Source organism: Gracilinanus agilis, chromosome 1, assembly GCF_016433145.1.
Source record: "Gracilinanus agilis isolate LMUSP501 chromosome 1, AgileGrace, whole genome shotgun sequence".
Lineage (NCBI taxonomy): Eukaryota > Metazoa > Chordata > Mammalia > Didelphimorphia > Didelphidae > Gracilinanus > Gracilinanus agilis.
This window is the reverse complement of record NC_058130.1, coordinates 776,108,302-776,126,328: the sequence shown is the minus strand read 5'-3', so window position 1 is coordinate 776,126,328 and position 18,027 is coordinate 776,108,302. Positions and strand designations below refer to the sequence as shown.

At 41.1% G+C, this 18,027-nt stretch overlaps 1 protein-coding gene across 1 annotated transcript in view; it reads left to right on the top strand.

The window, feature by feature from the left end:
* NIPSNAP1 (nipsnap homolog 1) overlaps nt 1-12,965 on the top strand; it is a 28,280-nt gene extending 15,315 nt beyond the window's left edge. The window contains exons 6-11 of the mRNA XM_044685484.1: nt 323-393; nt 5,938-6,078; nt 7,174-7,205; nt 9,068-9,162; nt 10,643-10,726; nt 12,590-12,965. Of these exons, the coding sequence (XP_044541419.1) occupies nt 323-393; nt 5,938-6,078; nt 7,174-7,205; nt 9,068-9,162; nt 10,643-10,726; nt 12,590-12,654 (488 nt within the window). The 3' untranslated portion in view covers nt 12,655-12,965. The remainder of the gene's footprint in view (nt 1-322; nt 394-5,937; nt 6,079-7,173; nt 7,206-9,067; nt 9,163-10,642; nt 10,727-12,589) is intronic.
* The last annotated feature ends 5,062 nt before the right edge of the window (nt 12,966-18,027 follow it).

Here is an 18,027-nt window from a genome sequence, read left to right as displayed (position 1 = left end):
TTAGATTCTGGATTGATCTGTATGTCAGCTATTGAGTTGTCTGGAGAGTCCATTGTTTGTATAATTCTGCCCATTGGGGCTGAGCAATACAAGTCTAATCCCTTTCCCCCATTACTTGAGTAGTATTTGAAGGACAGCCTTTGTTGTGCCCTTTCCCACATCATCAGTAAGCAGTGATTCCCCAGCCAAAGGAAGGAGCACTCATAAGGATCACAGTTCAGGGATGCTGGGAGGTCCTGGGGCTGAAGATCTGGGTGGATGGGCCAATGGGCCAAGGGAGCAGATTTATTTGACATTCTCATTCACTTCCATCTCTTTACAGTGCACTTATGGCGATTCTCAGGAGGCTATCCTGCCCTCATGGACTGCATGAACAAACTCAAAGTGAACAAGGTAATCAGTCAGCCAGCAAGCATTTATTAGGTATAATGTGCCATGTACTGTGTATTTTTTTTTAAGAGTAGGAATCATCATAGCTCACAGCTTTAAAACAAATAAATAATAATCTTGAAAAGGAAGTATAATGCAGCTGACATTGGAACTAGCAAAGACTTGAGTTTGAGTCCTGCCTCTGATACATATTAACTATGTGCCCCTGTGCCAGTCACTGTACAGTGCCGTAGGCCACTTTCTAAGATCACAAATTGAAGAACACTAGGCAATCTGCATTGGTAGAGGAAATTTCCCCTCTTGGGAGTTACCTAAACTGATGAAATCACAGGTTCATACCAAAAAAGCAAATTATAAATTAAATAATTATTTCAGTGGCACACTCTCAGAGTCAGGAAGATCTGGACTCAGCTCCTGCCTCTGACATATACTGACTTTATGACTGGGCAAGTCACTTTTCTTTTCCTTCTTTATTTGTAGAAAGTTTTGTTGTTGTTGCTGCTGCTGCTGCTGCTGCTGCTGCTGCTTTTATATTTTTGTGCCTTTGTTCTAATACTTATTGTTAGGGGGGGCTCTGAAAAATTTCCTACTGGTAATTTGGTTTTCTTTTTGTTTTTAATCAAGTTAACTATGGTTTATCTGCTTTATTAAAAAAATAACAGCTCCTATTTATATTAATTCAATGAGTTTTTACTTTCAATTTTGTTCAATTCAATTATTTTCAGAATTTCTATTTTGGTTTTTAATTTGGGGGTTTTATTTTTTGCTTGTTTTCAAATTTTTTTAGTTGCATGCCCAATTTGTTGATTCGCTCTTTCTCTTTTTTACTGTTGAAAGTGTTTAGAGATATAAACTTTCCCCTAAGGACTGCTTTGGCTGCATCCCCAAAATTTTGGTATGTTGTCTTATTGTTGTGCTTATCTTTAATGAAATTATTGATTGTTTTTATGATTTGTTCTTTGACTCATCCATTCTTTAGGATTAAGTTACTTAGTCTCTTATTAATTTTTAATTGTTTCATCAGCTGCCCTTTATTGGAAATAATTTTTACTGCATTGTGGTTTGTCCTTTATAGGGTAAAAATTTTAATTGTAGTATAGTAAAAGGTGCATTTAATAGTTCTGCTTTTCTGGTTTTTTAATGAATTTTATCTCCTAATATGGTCAATTTTTGTGAAGGAGCCACATACCCCCCTCACTGAGAAACATATGTTCCTTTCTATTTCCGTTCAGTAATCAATAGAAGTCTATCTTATTTAACCTTTCTAAAATTCTATTCAGCTCCACTTCTTTCTTATTTTTTGTTTAGATTTGTAATAGGTTTGAGCCCCTATTGCCTGCATTCCCACCCCAGTTTTAGTTTTACTGTATATTTCTCCCTGTAATTCATTTAACTTTTCCTTTAAGAAGTTAGATGTTATAGCATTTGGAGCATTTATGTTTAGTATTGAAATTAATTAATTTGTTATGGCACCTTTATGCAAGATGTAGTTTACCTTTTTCAGTTAGATCTATTTTTTGCTATTGTTTTGTCTAAAATTATGATTGTAATTCCTGCTTTTTAAAATTTTCAGCATAAGCATAACAGATTTTGATCTAGACATCTATTTTAAGTCTCTGTATATTTTTCTTTGTCCAATATGTTTCTTATAACAGCATATTATTAGAGTCTACTTTCTAATTCTACTAATTTTCTTCAGTTTTATAGGTAAGTTCATCCCATTTAAGTTATGATTGTTAATTGTATATATCCTTCCATCTTATTTTCTTTTACCTTTCCTTCTTTCTGTTTCTCATCCCTTTTAAGAGTTTGTTTTGCTTGAGACTATGCCCTCCTTTAATCTACCCTCCCTCAACCCAAATCCTAAACCTAATTTCTCCTTTTTCTTTCTTGTTAACCTATTGAATGGAATGAATTCTTGGACTCAACTATGTGTATATTTTATTCTCCCTATAAGAGTGAGTTTCAAATATCACCCACTCACTCCTGTTTCTTCTTTCTTATTTTATAGACTTTTATTTGTATATTCCAATTAAGTGAGATAATTTCCCCCATCCTTCTTCTCCCTTCCCTCCAATCTTTTCCATTCTTTTTTAAAGATAACTAAAACATAACAATCCCTCCCAGGGCTTCTATCTAATTAGACTCCCTCTATGACCCCTGATCATGTTAGAGTTCCGAGGGAATACATGTTTTATCTCTCCATAATAGAATATAAAGCTTATCTTGGTTTAGTTTCTTATGATTGCTTACTCACATTTACTTTTTTATGCTGTGTTTGTATTTCAAAATTTTCATTCAGTATTGTTATTTTTATCAGGAAGACAAAAAGTCCTCTCTTTCATTAATGGTCCATTCCCTTTTCTTCGCCTCTCCCTCCCCTTCCATAGGATTATATTCAGGTTTGTTAAATAAATTATTCTGATATGTAAGCCTATGTCCTTTACCTTATGGAACATCATATTGCAAGCTCTCTGTGCCCTCTTAATGGTGGCCACTAAGTCTTATGTGGTGATACTGATGTTGACTCCTCAGCACTTGAATTCTTTCTAGTTGTTGATAGTATTTTTTTCTTTTCATTCAAATGCTCCAGATTTTGACTTTGACATTTCTGGGATTTTTCATTTCAGGTTTTCTTTTAGGACATGCTTAGTGGATTCTTTTTATTTTTGTTTCGCCTTTTGGCTCTAAGAGATTAAAGAAGTTTTGTTTTATAATTTGGAGTTAGATGTTTAGTCTCTTCTTTTGGTGATGGCTTTCAGTCAGTCCAGTGATTCTTAAATTATCTCTCCTTGATCTGCTTTCCAGGTCAGTTGTTTTTGCTTTGAGATACTTTATATTTTCTCCCCCTAACCCAATATTTTGTCTTTGTTTTAATGTTTCTTGTTGTCTTATTAATCAATAAACATTTATTAAGCATCTTTTATGGGTCTATAGTTTTAGGCACTGTGCCAAATGCTGGGGCCATTAGTGCTTGATTGGTCAATTCTAATTTACTGAGAGTTTTTTTCCCCTTTGGTTAGGCTTTGGATCTCTTTGCTAAGCTGCTAAATCTCTTTCAAAGATCTCTTTTGTGCTTTTTTTTTTTTTAAACTTTTACTTTCCGTCTTAGAATTAATACTAAGTATTGGTTCCAAGCCAAAAGAGCCCTAAAGGTTAGGCAGTTGAGGTTAAATGACTTTCCCATGTCACACAGCTCATTTGGTTTTTAAAATCATCTTTGGTTCAGCTGGGCAGCTAGGTGGCTCAGTGGTTGAGAGCCAGGCATAGAGATGGGAAGTCCTGTGTTCAAATCCGACCTTAGACACTTCTTAGTTATATGACCCTATGTGATCTCTTCCACTCCTGAAGTCAGTCACACAGCAACAGTTTGTTTCTGAGCACATTCCTAGCTGAGTACAAAGCCTCGGGCTTGCAACTGTTTGTCTCCCTGGAAATTTTTCCCCACCTTCCCTAGGCTTTCCCCAGTTCAACCTTGATCTTAACCCTTAGCTTCTGCCTTAATACTTTTTCTAAGACAGAAAAGCAGCAAGGGCAAGACAAATAGTATTAAATAACTTGCCCAGGGACTCACAGCTAGGAAGTATCAAAGACCAGATTTGACACCCTTAATCTCTAATCCAGAACTGGATAGAAAGTATCAGAGTTTCCAGATGGCACCCACTCCCACAACTTGCACAAGGTCAAGATCGCTTGCATGGGTCTGGGGTTTTCCTTTGTCCTGGTGTACAGTTTCAGCCCTCTTTTAATCCCTGTATACTAGAATACTTCACTCTTTGGGCTCTTGGCCAGACTCCTGAATGTTCTTAGACCTTTCCATCTGTCTTCTTGTGATGATCTAGGTTGGCAAAATGACTCATCTTGATTTTAAAAAAATGACTCTATCTGGTATGTTTTCTAGATCTTTATGGAGGGGAGCTCAGCTTTACTTCTGCCTGACACTCTGCCATCTTGACTCTACCTTTGCTTCATTTCCAGTGAATAAGTCTTGCCATATTTCTTAGTATTCCTTATCTTTGTTGCACAATAATAATCCATTACATGGACAAACCGCATGTTTTCAACCATTCCCCAACCATCAGTCAGTTGTTTCCAGCTTTTTGCTTTACAGATAAGGCAATTCCCATATAGATAAGGTTTTTCTTCTTTTTGTAATTATCAATAATAGTAACTGACATTTATTTAGCACATTGGTATGTGCAAAGTACTTTATTACCAATATCTCATTTGAGCCTCTCAACCGCCCTGTGAGCCAAGTGCTGCAAGGATTATTACTCTCATCCGCACTTTTCCAGATGAGGGACATGAAGTTGCCCCAGGGTCACACAGTTACTGGCTGTTTCAGTTGGGATTCAGACTTAGATCTTCCTGATGCTAAAGTTCACAGGACTCTCCCCTCTGCCATGGTACCACAGTGACTCCCCCTGCTCCTACTAAACCCCTCCTCTGCTGCCTCACTGTAGTATGGAAGTGACCTTGGTTTCTGAAAGGCAAAACCAGCAGAACATCACCTCGATTTGAAAGGATTTGAGAGTTCTGTAGGTGCAACGATGGACTCCGTCATCTGAGCCCAGCCTGTCTCCATTCCTTAGGGGTTCATCGATAGAAAGGAGACAATTGGCTGATGACACATTTATTTTAATCTCTTATTGCCAAATTGATCTCTAGGAAGATGGCACCAATTTTCTAGTTCCATCAGCTGTGTAATATTGTGCCTAGTTCTCCACACTCTGCCAGCATTAAGTAATAGTTTTGTGATATTACTGGGAACTTAATATAAAGACTCTGTGAGGTAGATGGTGCAACTACTATTATTCCCATTTTATAGAGGAAGAAACTGAGATGTAGAGAAGTAAAATGACTCTGATTAGTTTCCATGATGTTAAAGTTAAATGAGTAACTCCAGGTTTTTAGTTTCCATAGAGTTTATTAATAATCACTTGGTGCCTCAAAACTAAGTCTTAAGACTTGAAGCCCAGTCTTAATGAATAATGTATCTAGCACTGCCCAATAAGGTCTCTGTACTACAGCTAAAGAAACTGAGGCTGAGGGAGATTTAAGTTCTAATCATAGCTATCATTGATGTGATGGTTTATGGTTTGCAAACCTCTTTAAATATATTATATCATTAGAGCCTCACAATAACCCTGGGTGGAAAGTGTTATTATTCCTTATTTTGTGGAATAATAACATGTGGAAACTGAGGCAGACAGAAGTCAAATGATTTGCCCAAGGTCACAGAGCTAGTTAGTGTCTGAGGCAGGTTTCAAACTCCAGTCTTCTTGATGCTAAACCCAGCACTCTCCCTCAGCTGCCTCTCCTCTTCCTTCCTGAGTCTTGAATTATATGGCTCTTCCCTCTCTGATGTTACTATTAGCAGCCCATGTTTAAGACAGTATGGTCCTGGTCTCAGTACTTCAACAAGATATTTAAGTGTTCTAAACTAAATCTAGCCCCTTCCCTGGTCTCCCTGTTATGCCATGGCTAGGCTAGGTTCTTTTCCCCTTGCCCTTAACCCCAGGGCTATCCTACTGTGTGCCCTGACAGGAGTACCTGGAATTCCGGAAGGAGAGGAGTAAGATGCTACTGTCCAGGAGAAACCAGCTGCTTCTGGAATTCAGTTTCTGGAATGAGCCCCTGCCTCGTGAAGGCCCCAACATTTATGAACTAAGGACTTACAAGCTGAAGGTGATTCTGGGTTTTCTCCTGCCCCACTCTTCCTTTTCTCCTCTCAAAGCCAGATTGGAGATACCATGGGGATTGACGGTCCCTGAGCTTCTGCATCTGGACCAGCCCACTCTTTTTCAGCCAATCAAATGTAATATGTGCTTGGCAGACACACATGCTACATGCAGGGCATTAGGGAAAGGAATAAAGGTTTAGAGGAAACAGAGCCCTTGTCCCTGAGGAGCTCTTAGTCTACTAAGGTCATAAGACTCAGACAACTGGTAATAATATTGATGGTAATATAATTCACATTTCTAGGGTCCCCCCTAGTTTAACAAGCATTTCAAAAGTACTTATTATCCCAAACAAATTCAAAATGAAACAGGCCCTGCCCTCAAGGCTCATACATCATTTGGAAAGAATTGGATCTTTTCAAAAATTAATTTTGTAATTTTCTTGTCTTTTGAAAGTTTTTATATTGGTATATTTCTTTCTTTTTTTTACCCCAATTGTATCTCCCTCCCCTAACCCCTATCTTTTATGCCATCCCCTGTAATAAAGAATTTAAAAAAGAGAAAAGGGAAGAAGGAAAAGAGATTCAGCAAATCTAATCAACTTGAAAAATAATTCCAATAGGACATGCAATGTTCCAAACCTATTGTCCTCTACTTCTGAAAAGAGGTAAGGAATAAATTCCATTTCTCAAGTGCTTGAAGCTTTAAGAAGTTCTGTATAGTACTAGGTACCAGTATTGCGTGCTGTCTTCATTTTACAGGGAGAGGACACTGGGGCTAATAAAGGTGAAATGATTTGCCCCTGTCCTTCTCAGTACGTGATAGCCCATTAGCAAAGTGTTGTATTAGATTAGAGGAGGGAAAGTTATCTCTAACAGGAGAAATCAGGGAAGGCTTTCTAGAAGTGACCAGGAAATGATGGTAGAATTCATTAGATGAAGAAGAGAAGGTGCAATCCCACTTAATGCTGAGATAAGGTTCTGGATTAAAGTGAACTGAGGTCTCTGGGATGGAAAGATAATGTCTCTTTCTAGCCCGAGAGCTGATGTTAAGGCTAGAAGACCAGTGTCTGTATTTACTAATCCCTTATGTTTCTTTTCAGCCAGGGACCATGATTGAGTGGGGAAACAACTGGTGAGTAAGCTCTCTTGGCCCAAGAGAGCTTAAGGGTTGGGGGGAAGGGGAGGTCATTCTTAATCTCATCAAAGCCTCTTGTTATTTTTCTAGATGAATGTTGTATTGCTGCCTTGCTTTTACATCCTTTCATTCCCATCCCTTCCCTCCCACATATCCCCCTCCCAGAGAGCCATCCTTTATGATAAAGAAGGGAAAAATATCAACAAAACTAATCAAAACATTAGCCATGTCTGACATAATATGTACTATTCTGCACCTATTGTCCCCTGTCTCTCCGATGAAGGGAGAGAGGTGCAATCTTATGACTCCTCTTTGAGGCCAAATATAATCATTTCAACTACCTAAAATTAAATTTTCCTTTTCCTTTTTTTTTTCACATTTCCTTCTTATAATCATTCTTTATGTTGCTTCCTTTCTGAATCGGTTCATAGAAATCTTCCTATATTTCCCTGAATCGTTCATATTAATTGTTCATTACAGCACAATACTATTCAATCACATACTGTAATTTGTCTAGCACTTTTGTAGTTGATGGTCATTGACTTTGTTTCCTATTCTTTAATAGCTAAAAAAAAAACAACAACCCTGCTATGATTATTTGGGCATTTATGGACTCTTTCTTTTGCTCATTGATCTCTTTGAGATATGTGATCTCTGGGTCAAATGATATGCACATTTTGATCACTTTTCTTAGCATATTCCATTTTGCTTTGCAGAATTGGACCAATTTTCAGCTCCACCAACAATGTATGAGTATCCATATCTTTCCCCAAACCCTCCAATATTGTCTCTTCCCATCTTTGCCAATTTGCTGGATGTGATCACTAAGGGTTCTCTTACAATCCATTCAGAATCCCTTGGCTCCCCGTCTCCTTCTTGTGCCTCCTCTTATAGATGAGGGCTAAAATGCGAGAGCTAAAGGGTTTAACTTCTCAATTTCTAAGACAGCAGTAGCATTCTCCCTCTCTCCATCTTTCTACTCTTCCCCTCACCAAGCCTTTGAGGAACTAACAAGCTTAATATTCACTGGCATTCACATAGAGTTTTAAAGTTGTATAAGTGGAGATTTTGAACCTTGGACTGCATCCCCCATAAGTCCCTTAGTATTTCCCAAAATTCTCTTTAATCTCTCCTGCATCTCCACATTTGCCTGGTCACTTTATTGTTTTATAGGTTCTGTAGCTCCTCCCTCTTCCTCTTTTGCTCTTGGGAGTGGGCTGGTTAGTACTTTTTAGTTAGTCTCTTTTGTTAGTTTATTATTAATAAAAATTTATAAATATAATATTTAGTATTTTGCATATTAATTTTAATCTCCACAAGTTTACAATGCTTGTGATCTCTATAATAATAATAACAATGATGATGATAACATTTAGCTAGAATGTTACAGTTTGCAAAAAGTTTGACAAATATTTCATTTGATCCTCACAACAACCCTGGGACATAGGTGCTGTTATGATCCTCATTTTATGGATGAAAAAAGTGAGGCGGATAGGTTAAATGACTTGCCCAGGGTCACACAGCTAGTAAATGTCTAAGGCTAGATTTGAATTCAGGTCTTCCTGACTTCAGGCCCAGCAGTCTATCCATTGTACCAAACAACTGCCTCTTATCACATTTGAGCCCCACCCATCTCTATGTGAGGTAAGCTGATTAATTGGCATCAACTTGAGGCTCAGAGTAAAAGTGACTTGTCCACAGTGACATAGGTGGGAAAGGTTGACCTTGAGTTTCAAACCCATGCGTCCTAATTCTTAGACTAGTATGCTATGAGCTCAGACTATATTGTACCCAACCTCTAGGCCAGATCATCTGCTAAGATAAAACCTCTTCCTAACTTCCATTCTGCCCTTCTCCAGGGCCCGAGCAATCAAGTACCGTCAGGAAAACCAGGAAGCTGTGGGTGGCTTTTTCTCCCAGATTGGAGAGCTCTATGTGGTCCACCATCTCTGGGGTAGGTTGATTTTTCTCTCTCTCACTTCTTGTCCCAATTGCCAGCTATGGATCAAAAGCAGCGGGGATGACAATTTATTTTACTTATTCCCTGTTTTCCAAAATGAGACCCCCTTGACTGACCAAGAAAAAGAAGAAGAAAACTCTCAGGAACTTAGAGAAGAGAAAGAGAATTTCCTTCCCCAGACAATGGACTGAGGCTTAGAATGTTCTCTCTCATATTTGGATTATAAGTCATTATGGTTGTTATGAATAAGCAAGTCAAAATATCCATCCACATCTAGGCAGCACACTTCAAATCAAGGATTCTAGACTCTTGTTGTATCATATACCAACTCCTACCTTCTTTGGCCATCTGGTGAAAAATTCTCAGAATAATGTTTGTAAGTAATTGAAAGAAATTTCATTTAGAAATGAATGAAAATAAAGATATTATTTTCCCAACCTGTTCAAAGATCCTTTAAAATCTATCCCCAGACTCCTTCATGGACCCATGCTCTAACTTTTTTCTTCCCTGCCCAGACTATATCTGAAGTCCTTTGTTTAATTTGGGGTGTCACATTTTGGGAAGGACATGGGGGAGGAGGGCCAGATGGTGAGAGGACTGGAGACCAGGCCGTATGAGGATTGATGGAAAGAACATTGCATATACTGTCAAATTCTGATGTGTACATGGACCTGCATTTGTTTCTCCCTTTTTTCTCCTTTGCTCACAGTAATGGCTGGCTGAGTAGGAGAGTGGGAAGGGATATATTCTGAAATGAAGGAGATGGAAAACTAAAGCTGTCTGTATAAATTTAGAATAAAAAAGACAGAGAAAGAACTGAAGATGTTAGCCTAGAAAAGATCAGGCTTAGAGGGGATTTGATTGCTGTCTTCTTTCTTTTTTCCCTGAACTTAACTGACACCAGTAAGATGAACATTTGTATTTACATATAAAAAGTAGAACAGAAAAAGGAGGATTATACATGAAGCCATCTTCAAGTATTTGCAATGGGCTGTCATGTGGAAGAGGGATTAGCTTTGTTCTGCATGGTCCCAGAGGGCTGAATCAGGAGCAATGGAAGATCCAGAGATTTAGGCTGGATGTCAGAAAACCCTGATCCCTGTGACAACTGTCCCAAGGTAGGATAAACTGTCTCCAGATGTGGTGGATGGGCTCCTCTTTGGAGATCTTCAAGCAAAGGCTAGACAAAGTGATCATAGAAATGGAAGTAGGTATTTTGGATATGAAGGATTTGTTTGATTATAGGATTCTTGATGGAAGAGGGTTAAGTCTGGTCATGACATTTTGGAGTTAGAAATGACCTCAAGAAGCATCCAGTCCAAGTCCAACCTAAATAATGAGTTCATCCAACAATATCTTTGCCAAATGGACCATTGTTTGCAGATGTTCCTGAGCTAGAGAGGAAACAGTAGTATCACCACCTGGCCCTCCAATCCCCATTTAACAAGTTATCTTATCACCTTTCTTCCCCTAGCCTATAAAGACCTGCAGTCCCGGGAGGAGACCCGCAATGCAGCCTGGAGGAAGAGGGGCTGGGATGAGAATGTATATTATACAGGTAAGGTACTTACTGGTCCATCCTACTATTCTCAGTATCTGGCCTCACCACACCACTTTCCAAAACATGGTTGCTGGGGCAGTGAGGTAACACAGTGACTAGAGCACTAGCCCTGGAGTTGGGAGGACCTGGGTTCAAATCTGGCCTTAGATACTTCCTAACTATATGAACCTGGGCAAGTCACTTAACCCAGATTGCCTAGCCCTTGTATCTTTTCTGTTTTAGAATTACTGCTAAGGCAGAAGGTAGAGATTTTGTTTTTGTTTTTAAGATTAATTAATATTTTATTTTTTCCTTGATTACGTGAAAAAAACAATTTTTTAACATTCGTTTTTTAAAAAGTTTGAGCCAAATTCTCTCCCTCCTCTTCTTCCTCCCTGAGACTGCAAAGTAATGGTTTTAAAAAAAAACCACACAGTTGCTATTAATTGATCAATAAGAATTTTGGAAATACCTATTCATTCCCAGGTATTATGCTTGATACTCAAGATACAGAGACAAAAACCAAATTGTTCCTGTCCCAAGGGACTTACATTCTACTGGGGAGGGAAGGAGCTTAGTGGAAGGCAGTGTAGCGCAGGGAAGAGTATGGATTTTGGAGGCAGAAGAGCTTTCATTTCACCATGTGACCTTGTGTGAGTTACTACATCTCTGGGTCTCAGTTCCTTATCTATAAAACTGGACCAGATGGTATCCAAGGCTTCTTCTAGCCCTAAACCTATGATCCTATGATTTAGGACTTATTTCATATTTGCTTAGATATATATGTATTGTTCTTTTCCCTCCCCCCTCGCCCCTGTAGAATGTAAGCACCTTGAGGGCAAAGAATGGTTCAGTTTTGGTCATAGTATAGTGCCTAGCACAAGAGTACTTAATAAAGCCTTGTTGCTTGCTCCATTCTCAATAGCAGGAGGATAGGTAGGACTTTAGCTTGAGCACACAGATTATGGAGTTTGAGAATGACTACTCTAGTGCCTTTGAGCTTTCTTATATTGGCAGTCCAGGAAAATGGATCATGCCCCCATTCATTCATTCATTCATTCATTCATTCATTCATTCAATAGATATTTGCCAAACACCTACCATGTGTAAGACACTAGACACCGGACTGGATACTAGCTATTATCTGGTCCTCACTGTTGAGCAAAGGGGTCACCTCTCAACCCTTTCCTAGTTTCCATCTCTGCTCCATCCTGTGGTCTCCCCATGAGAAGGAGCTTGGGGAATATCTAAAGGATGAGTTATAATTTATCAAGTGTTTATTCATGGGCTCCCTAAAAGAGGGGCAGAGCAAATCTTATCTCCATTTTACAAGTGAGAGAATAGAATCTCAGAGAAAGGAGGCATATTTTTCTCAGACATACAAGAAATCCAGACATATCCTAGCTATATGACTCTGGGTAAGTCACTCAACCACCACTGCTTCTGCCTTGGAACCAGTACATAGTATTGATTCTAAGACAGAAGGTAAAGTTGTTTGTTTTTTTTTTTTAATGGAATAAGAAATGAGTGCTAGAAAAAGAGACAGAACAGCAGCTACAGATAACCAGGAGACAGCCTTCATGACCCTCGGGTGCCCACATCATGTCGAGAAAAAGGGAGGAAGACCCTCAGTATGTGAAGTGAACCCCTATAGGAGACCCTGGACAAGAGCTGTCCAAGATGGGCTGCCAGCTGTATCATTGAAGGGAATGCCATGTCAGAGATTCATTGACACTTTGGCCTTCACTGGGGAGTAGCCCATGAGATAATGGAGATAAAGGGCTTCTCAAGCTTGGAATCTCTGTTAAGAAAAAAAAGTCCCTAGTTATGAGGAGAGAAGTCCTCTGCACAGCCCGTGACCTTAATCCTTTCTCTCCACAGTCCCTCTGGTACGGAACATGGAGTCTCGTATTATGATTCCCCTGAAGATCTCACCCCTCCAGTGAGCCTGCGAACTCCTTCCTCATCCCTGGAGGGAGCTATTAGCCAGAAGAGCCCCTCCTTTTCTCCCCATGTCCTCCCCTCTCCCTCTCCCCTGCTCTCCCCCTACCATCCTCTCAGATTTCATATCTCATTCCTTCTTTGGGGTCTGGCAAGGCCCAGGGCCCTAAGGGAGTTATTTAAGGCTGAAGTTAGCTGAATCAGACCAAGACCTGGCTGCTTCTAATTCTCACCCACCTCCTGCCCTTTCTCTTCTTCCTTTGGTTTCAGTCAGCAAGGTGACTCTGTGGATAGAGCCTGGGGCTTAGAATCAGGGAGACCTGGGTTTAAATCATGCTTGAGACATTTATTAGCTGTGTAACTAGCTGGGTACTTCCCTTCTTCTTTCTGGGCCTCAGTCTCCTCATCTGTAAAATAGGGATCACAATACCACCTACCTCACAGGGTTGTTGTGAGGAGCAAACAAGATCATGTATGTAAATGGCTTTGCAAACCTTAAAGCTAGCTATCATTATTGCCATCAAGCTCTTCCTCCTGCCAGTTACTGATCCCCTGGGAAAGTATGAGCAGATCTCAACTTCAGATTTCCTTTCTCCAAGGGCCCTCAGCTCTGGCTGCCTCGACCTGGTCTCCTTTCGTGTAAACCTCCCAAGCGGAATCATGTTTCCGTAAGAGGTGGTGTTGTCCTATGGTTAGAGCTTGGAGGCAGGAGCTGGATTAGGATTTTAGATATTAATGCAGCTGTCTGCCTGACAGAAGAGGAGCCCTCCCAGGAGGTTTCTCTTTTTACAGAGCTCTTCTTCACTGTCTCTGTAATGGGGGTTCTGGCTGTCATCTTCCTTCTCTCTCCTCCCTCCTATATTCCTCTTGAGTCTTCAGTCTTTCTTTCCATCATTATCTTTGCTGCCATGTGGGGATCATCTCAATCCCTGGGAAGAGTGGGGTTTGGCCTCTTCAGGTCCCTGTTCGTCTCCCCCCCCCCCCCCAGATTATGCCCTAAGAGGCTTGGATCCACCCCTTCTGGGACAGCCTGTACTGAAAGTCACTGACTGACCTAATTAAATATTTAATAGAAATGGTGTTTGTTCTTCTTCACTTGCTAGGAATCTCCCCCAGCTGCCCCAACATTCCAGGGGTAGGAGAGATTGGAGCTGGTGAAGGGGAAAAACTCGAAGGCTGGAACCAAAGGAGAGAGACAAGGTTGGGGTTTTCCACCGAGAGGCCTGGGCAGAGGACACAGTGGGGATTAGCCCATTTCTCCTGAAGGAGTATAGAGTGGGGAAGGGAAGGCTCAGGGAAGACTTGAGAGCTATTTCCAAAGGGCTCTCACCTGAACAGAGTAGCTGGTTCTTCTTGGCCCCAGAAGGCAGAACCAGGAGCAGTGAAGAGGAAGGCATTATCTTGGGCAAAATCTCCTCTTACAATTAAAAGTCCTGGGGCCGGGAGTGGGAGGTCTCGATCAAGAGTCGGATGATGACTTGTTGGGCATCACAGTTTGCGAGTTGGAAGGACCTCAATGACCATCTGGTCCATTCCATGCTAGAAGAGGAATCCATGCTGTACCATACCCAATGAGTGATTGTCCAGCCTCTGCTGGAAGACTTCCTTCCCAAGAAGGGGAAACCCATCAATTCTCCAGGCAGCTTATTCCACTTTAGAACAACTTAGCATCAGGAGGTCTGTCATGGAGTCAAATTGAAACTGGCTTCACTGCAAAGACTTCTCTGTTCCTTCAACTGTTCCTAGATGTAGAGAGGATTCTGACTTAGAGAGACAGCAAGGTGGCAAGGTGGGTAGAGAACAGGACCTAGAATTGGTAAGACCTAATTGTAATCCTGCCTCTGGTGTTAGCTGTGTGTCTTTGGACAAGTCACTTCACCCCCAGGGCCTCAGTTTCCTCTTCTCTAAAGTGAGAATAATAATAGTCCCTACCTCACAGGGTTGTTGTGAGGATCAAATGAGATAACATGGAAAATGTTTTATGATCCTAAAAATGCTGGTAGAGAAATATGGAGTCACATTGAATTCACGAGATCACACCTATATTTCAAGGTTTTGTTCTTTGTTGTTGTTTTTGTTTTGTTTTGTTTTGTTTTTTACTGAGAGAAGTGAATGGATTTTGTGGAAATCAATTCTGTTACTTTGTGGTTAAATTCTACTCAAAAGGACTAACTTATTTGACTTTTAAATTAGCAACAGAGAACAGAAAGCTTGACCCAATGAGTACAACTGCTGTCGAAAGAAGCCCTATAGTGAGAGGGAAGGAAAGTTAGGAAGATGACAAGGGGGCAGAGGTAAGGGATCCCAGCATCCAGCATTCAACTTACCTACTTATTCCTGCCAATTTACTCCAGACCAAATAATGATTAAGACAATCACTACATTTCAAGAAGTCATAAATGAAAACTACTGGGATCTTTTTGGACCAAAGGGCAATGTGAAGCTAGAAAAAATATAGTGATTACCTCCTGAAAGAAACCTCAAAAGGAAAAGTGCTAGTAATAGAACCAAAATTGAGAGCTCTCACATCGAAAAGAATATACTGCAGGCATCCAGAAAGAAGAAATTTTAAGAATCAAAGAACCAAAATCAGGATCACACAAGAATTGGCAGCATCTACTAAAAACCAGAGGAGAGCATGGAATTCAGTATTTAAAAGGCAAAAGAGATACTGGTTTACAGACAAGAATTTCTTACCCTGCAAAGATTAATTTAATTGGAGCAATTAATGGGACATTATTCAGTACTAACATAGTAATGGAGGAGAACAAACAAGTTCTCCTTCAGAACTGTAACGTCTTCAAAGGGCATCGGAGGAGTTAAAATAAGAAAAACAGGAACTTGGGGATGAATTGATTTTGTTTTGACTATTTAAGAGAAGAAAAAGAGAAGAAAAGGAATATATCAGTGTAGAATGCAGGGAAGGGAACAGAACTAGCTTCTCATAATTGGAATGGATGAGAAAGCAGGCATTCAAACGTGGAGGTAAGGGCAGAGAAAACATGTCAGGAGAAGTTAATTCTTATCAAAATTACCCAAAACAAATTTGAAGACACCCTTAGTTTGGTATAAAAATACATCTAACAGCAGGGAAATAAGGTAGGATTATGAAGGAGGGTTAATAGAGGAGATAATTCCTGTGAGGGTACAGTCACCAGCAAAACAAACTTCCAGATCCCAAAGGAGGAAAGAAAAGAATTTAAATCTAAGGGAGAACTCATCAATTAGGGGAATGTTTGAACAAATCGTGGTTCATGAATGTAATGAAATATGATTGTGCTCTAAGAAATTGTGCAAGAGATGTTTTTAGAGAAGTAGGAACTGATATGGAATGAAATGAGCAAAACAACATTGCAATAAAAAATGACTTGGGAAAAACTAAGAAATCTGAGAAAACAATGGCCAATCATGTCTCCAGAGGATTTATGAGGAAGCCTTCCTCTGACAAAAGGGATGATGGACTAAAACTGCAGAAAGATACATACACACATATATAAAAATATGTGTGTGTGTATATGGTCATTGTATGGAAATTTTTTTTGCTTGACTGCTTGTTATAAGAGTTTTTCCCTTTTTGAGGCAGCTAGGCAGTATTATAGATAGAACACTGATGAGGAATTTGAAAGATCTGAGTTCAAATCCAGCTTTGGCTGCTTACTAGTTTTGTGACCCTGGGCAAGGCACTTTTATCTGTCTCCCTCAGTTTTCTCCTCTGTAAAATAGGGATCATAAGAGCATCTACCTCTCAGGGTTGTTTTGAGGATCAGATAAGATATTTGTAAAGCACATTGCAATAAAGTGCTCCATAATTTAGTTATTATTTTTTCTGTTTTTAATTGGGGAATGGAGATAGGAGAAATAATCAATATAGCCCCAAAAGTTGACCACTGAAATGCTTTTTTTGAAACTACATGCAAGAGACCAGAAGGAAACACAGACAAGGAGACCAATTATGAAGGTATTGTGAAACCGATTGTATACTTTTAAGTGTATGTAATGGAAGTTCATGATTTCACATACAGTCCATTTTTGCATTGTTGATGTTTGTGGAAATGCTAATTATTATGTTTTTGGTCTTTAAGTTCTAGAATAAAAATAAAATTAAAGAGCACTGGATTTCACATCCAAGGACCTGGGTTCAAAACCCAGCTCTATCACTTGTTAAATCTCCATAACTCCTAATCCAGGCACTTGACCGCAGAGGGCCTTGGGTTATCCAGTCAAACCCCAGACAAGTCTCTTATGACTTACAAATGATAAGCTTTAAAGTTGCAGACAAGGTGTTGGTCCCTTGATGGAAATTCCCTTCACCAACTGAAACAATAGGGCTGTCCAATAAAAATTGATTGAAGAATGCCTTGCCGGAAATCAGGGATTCTCAGGGATGGAAGTGAGACAAAATACCTTCCACCTCTCAGAATCCCTATTTTCTTTCAAGGCCCAGCTCCAACTACAAGCACCTTCTCTCTCCGCAGTTGATCAATAAACGTTATGACGTCATCGTTGCCTGGGCCTCTTATTTCTCCATCCACGCAGGTCACCATCCGGCTCTGCTGAGTTGGGGTTCGGTGACTTGCTCCGACTCACACATCGCAGCGTATGGCTGAGGTGGGATTTGAACCTGCGTTTATTGCAGTTCGGAAGCCCGCGCTCCGCCCGCTAGGCCACGCTGCAGCTGCCGATCAGGGTGCGGGTTGGGGTGGGACTTGGACGCTTGGGCGCTGGGCGGGGCCAAAGAGCTCAGGCGGCTCCTGAGGTGAGCGCTGGGGGCCGCGAGGGGGCGGCAGAGAACCCAGGGGGTGCCGCTCCACCCGCCTGCTTCTCTATGGTGCCTGGCTGGGCGTGGCCTGGGCTCTCTAGCCGCCGGAAGCGGAAGCCTCGCCTCGCCTGCTCGCGTTCGGACTGTGGTGGCGGCTGCGGCGTCGGCGTCGTTGCTTCCCCCTATTCTTCTCCGGGCCTCTGCGCGTGAGGTCCGGCGTCCATCTGCCTCACGGACGACCACGGGAGCCCCAGCGGCCTCTCCGAGCGCCAGCCCGAGCCACGGGCCGGCCCTCAGGTGCGTCTCCCGCCCCGCGTGGAGCCCCTTCCCAGAACCCCCGAGCTCTAGGGAGCTCTTGTGCTTCCCCCGCTGAGTCCCTCGCCCGGGGGATGAGGAGGGGGGGGCTTGCGCTGCCCTCCCCTGGATCCCCGAGCCCCTCCAGTATCTCCGCCCCCTTGTCAAGTTCTCCCCCTCAACCTCCTTCCCGGGGGCCCTTGCATCTCCCTCAGCCGAGCCCCTCCCCTCAGGACCCCCACACTCCCAAGGATCCAAGCCTCCCCGCAAGCTGAGGTCTTCCAAGACCCTTCCGACGGAGCCTCTTCCCCTGCTACCTCTTCCC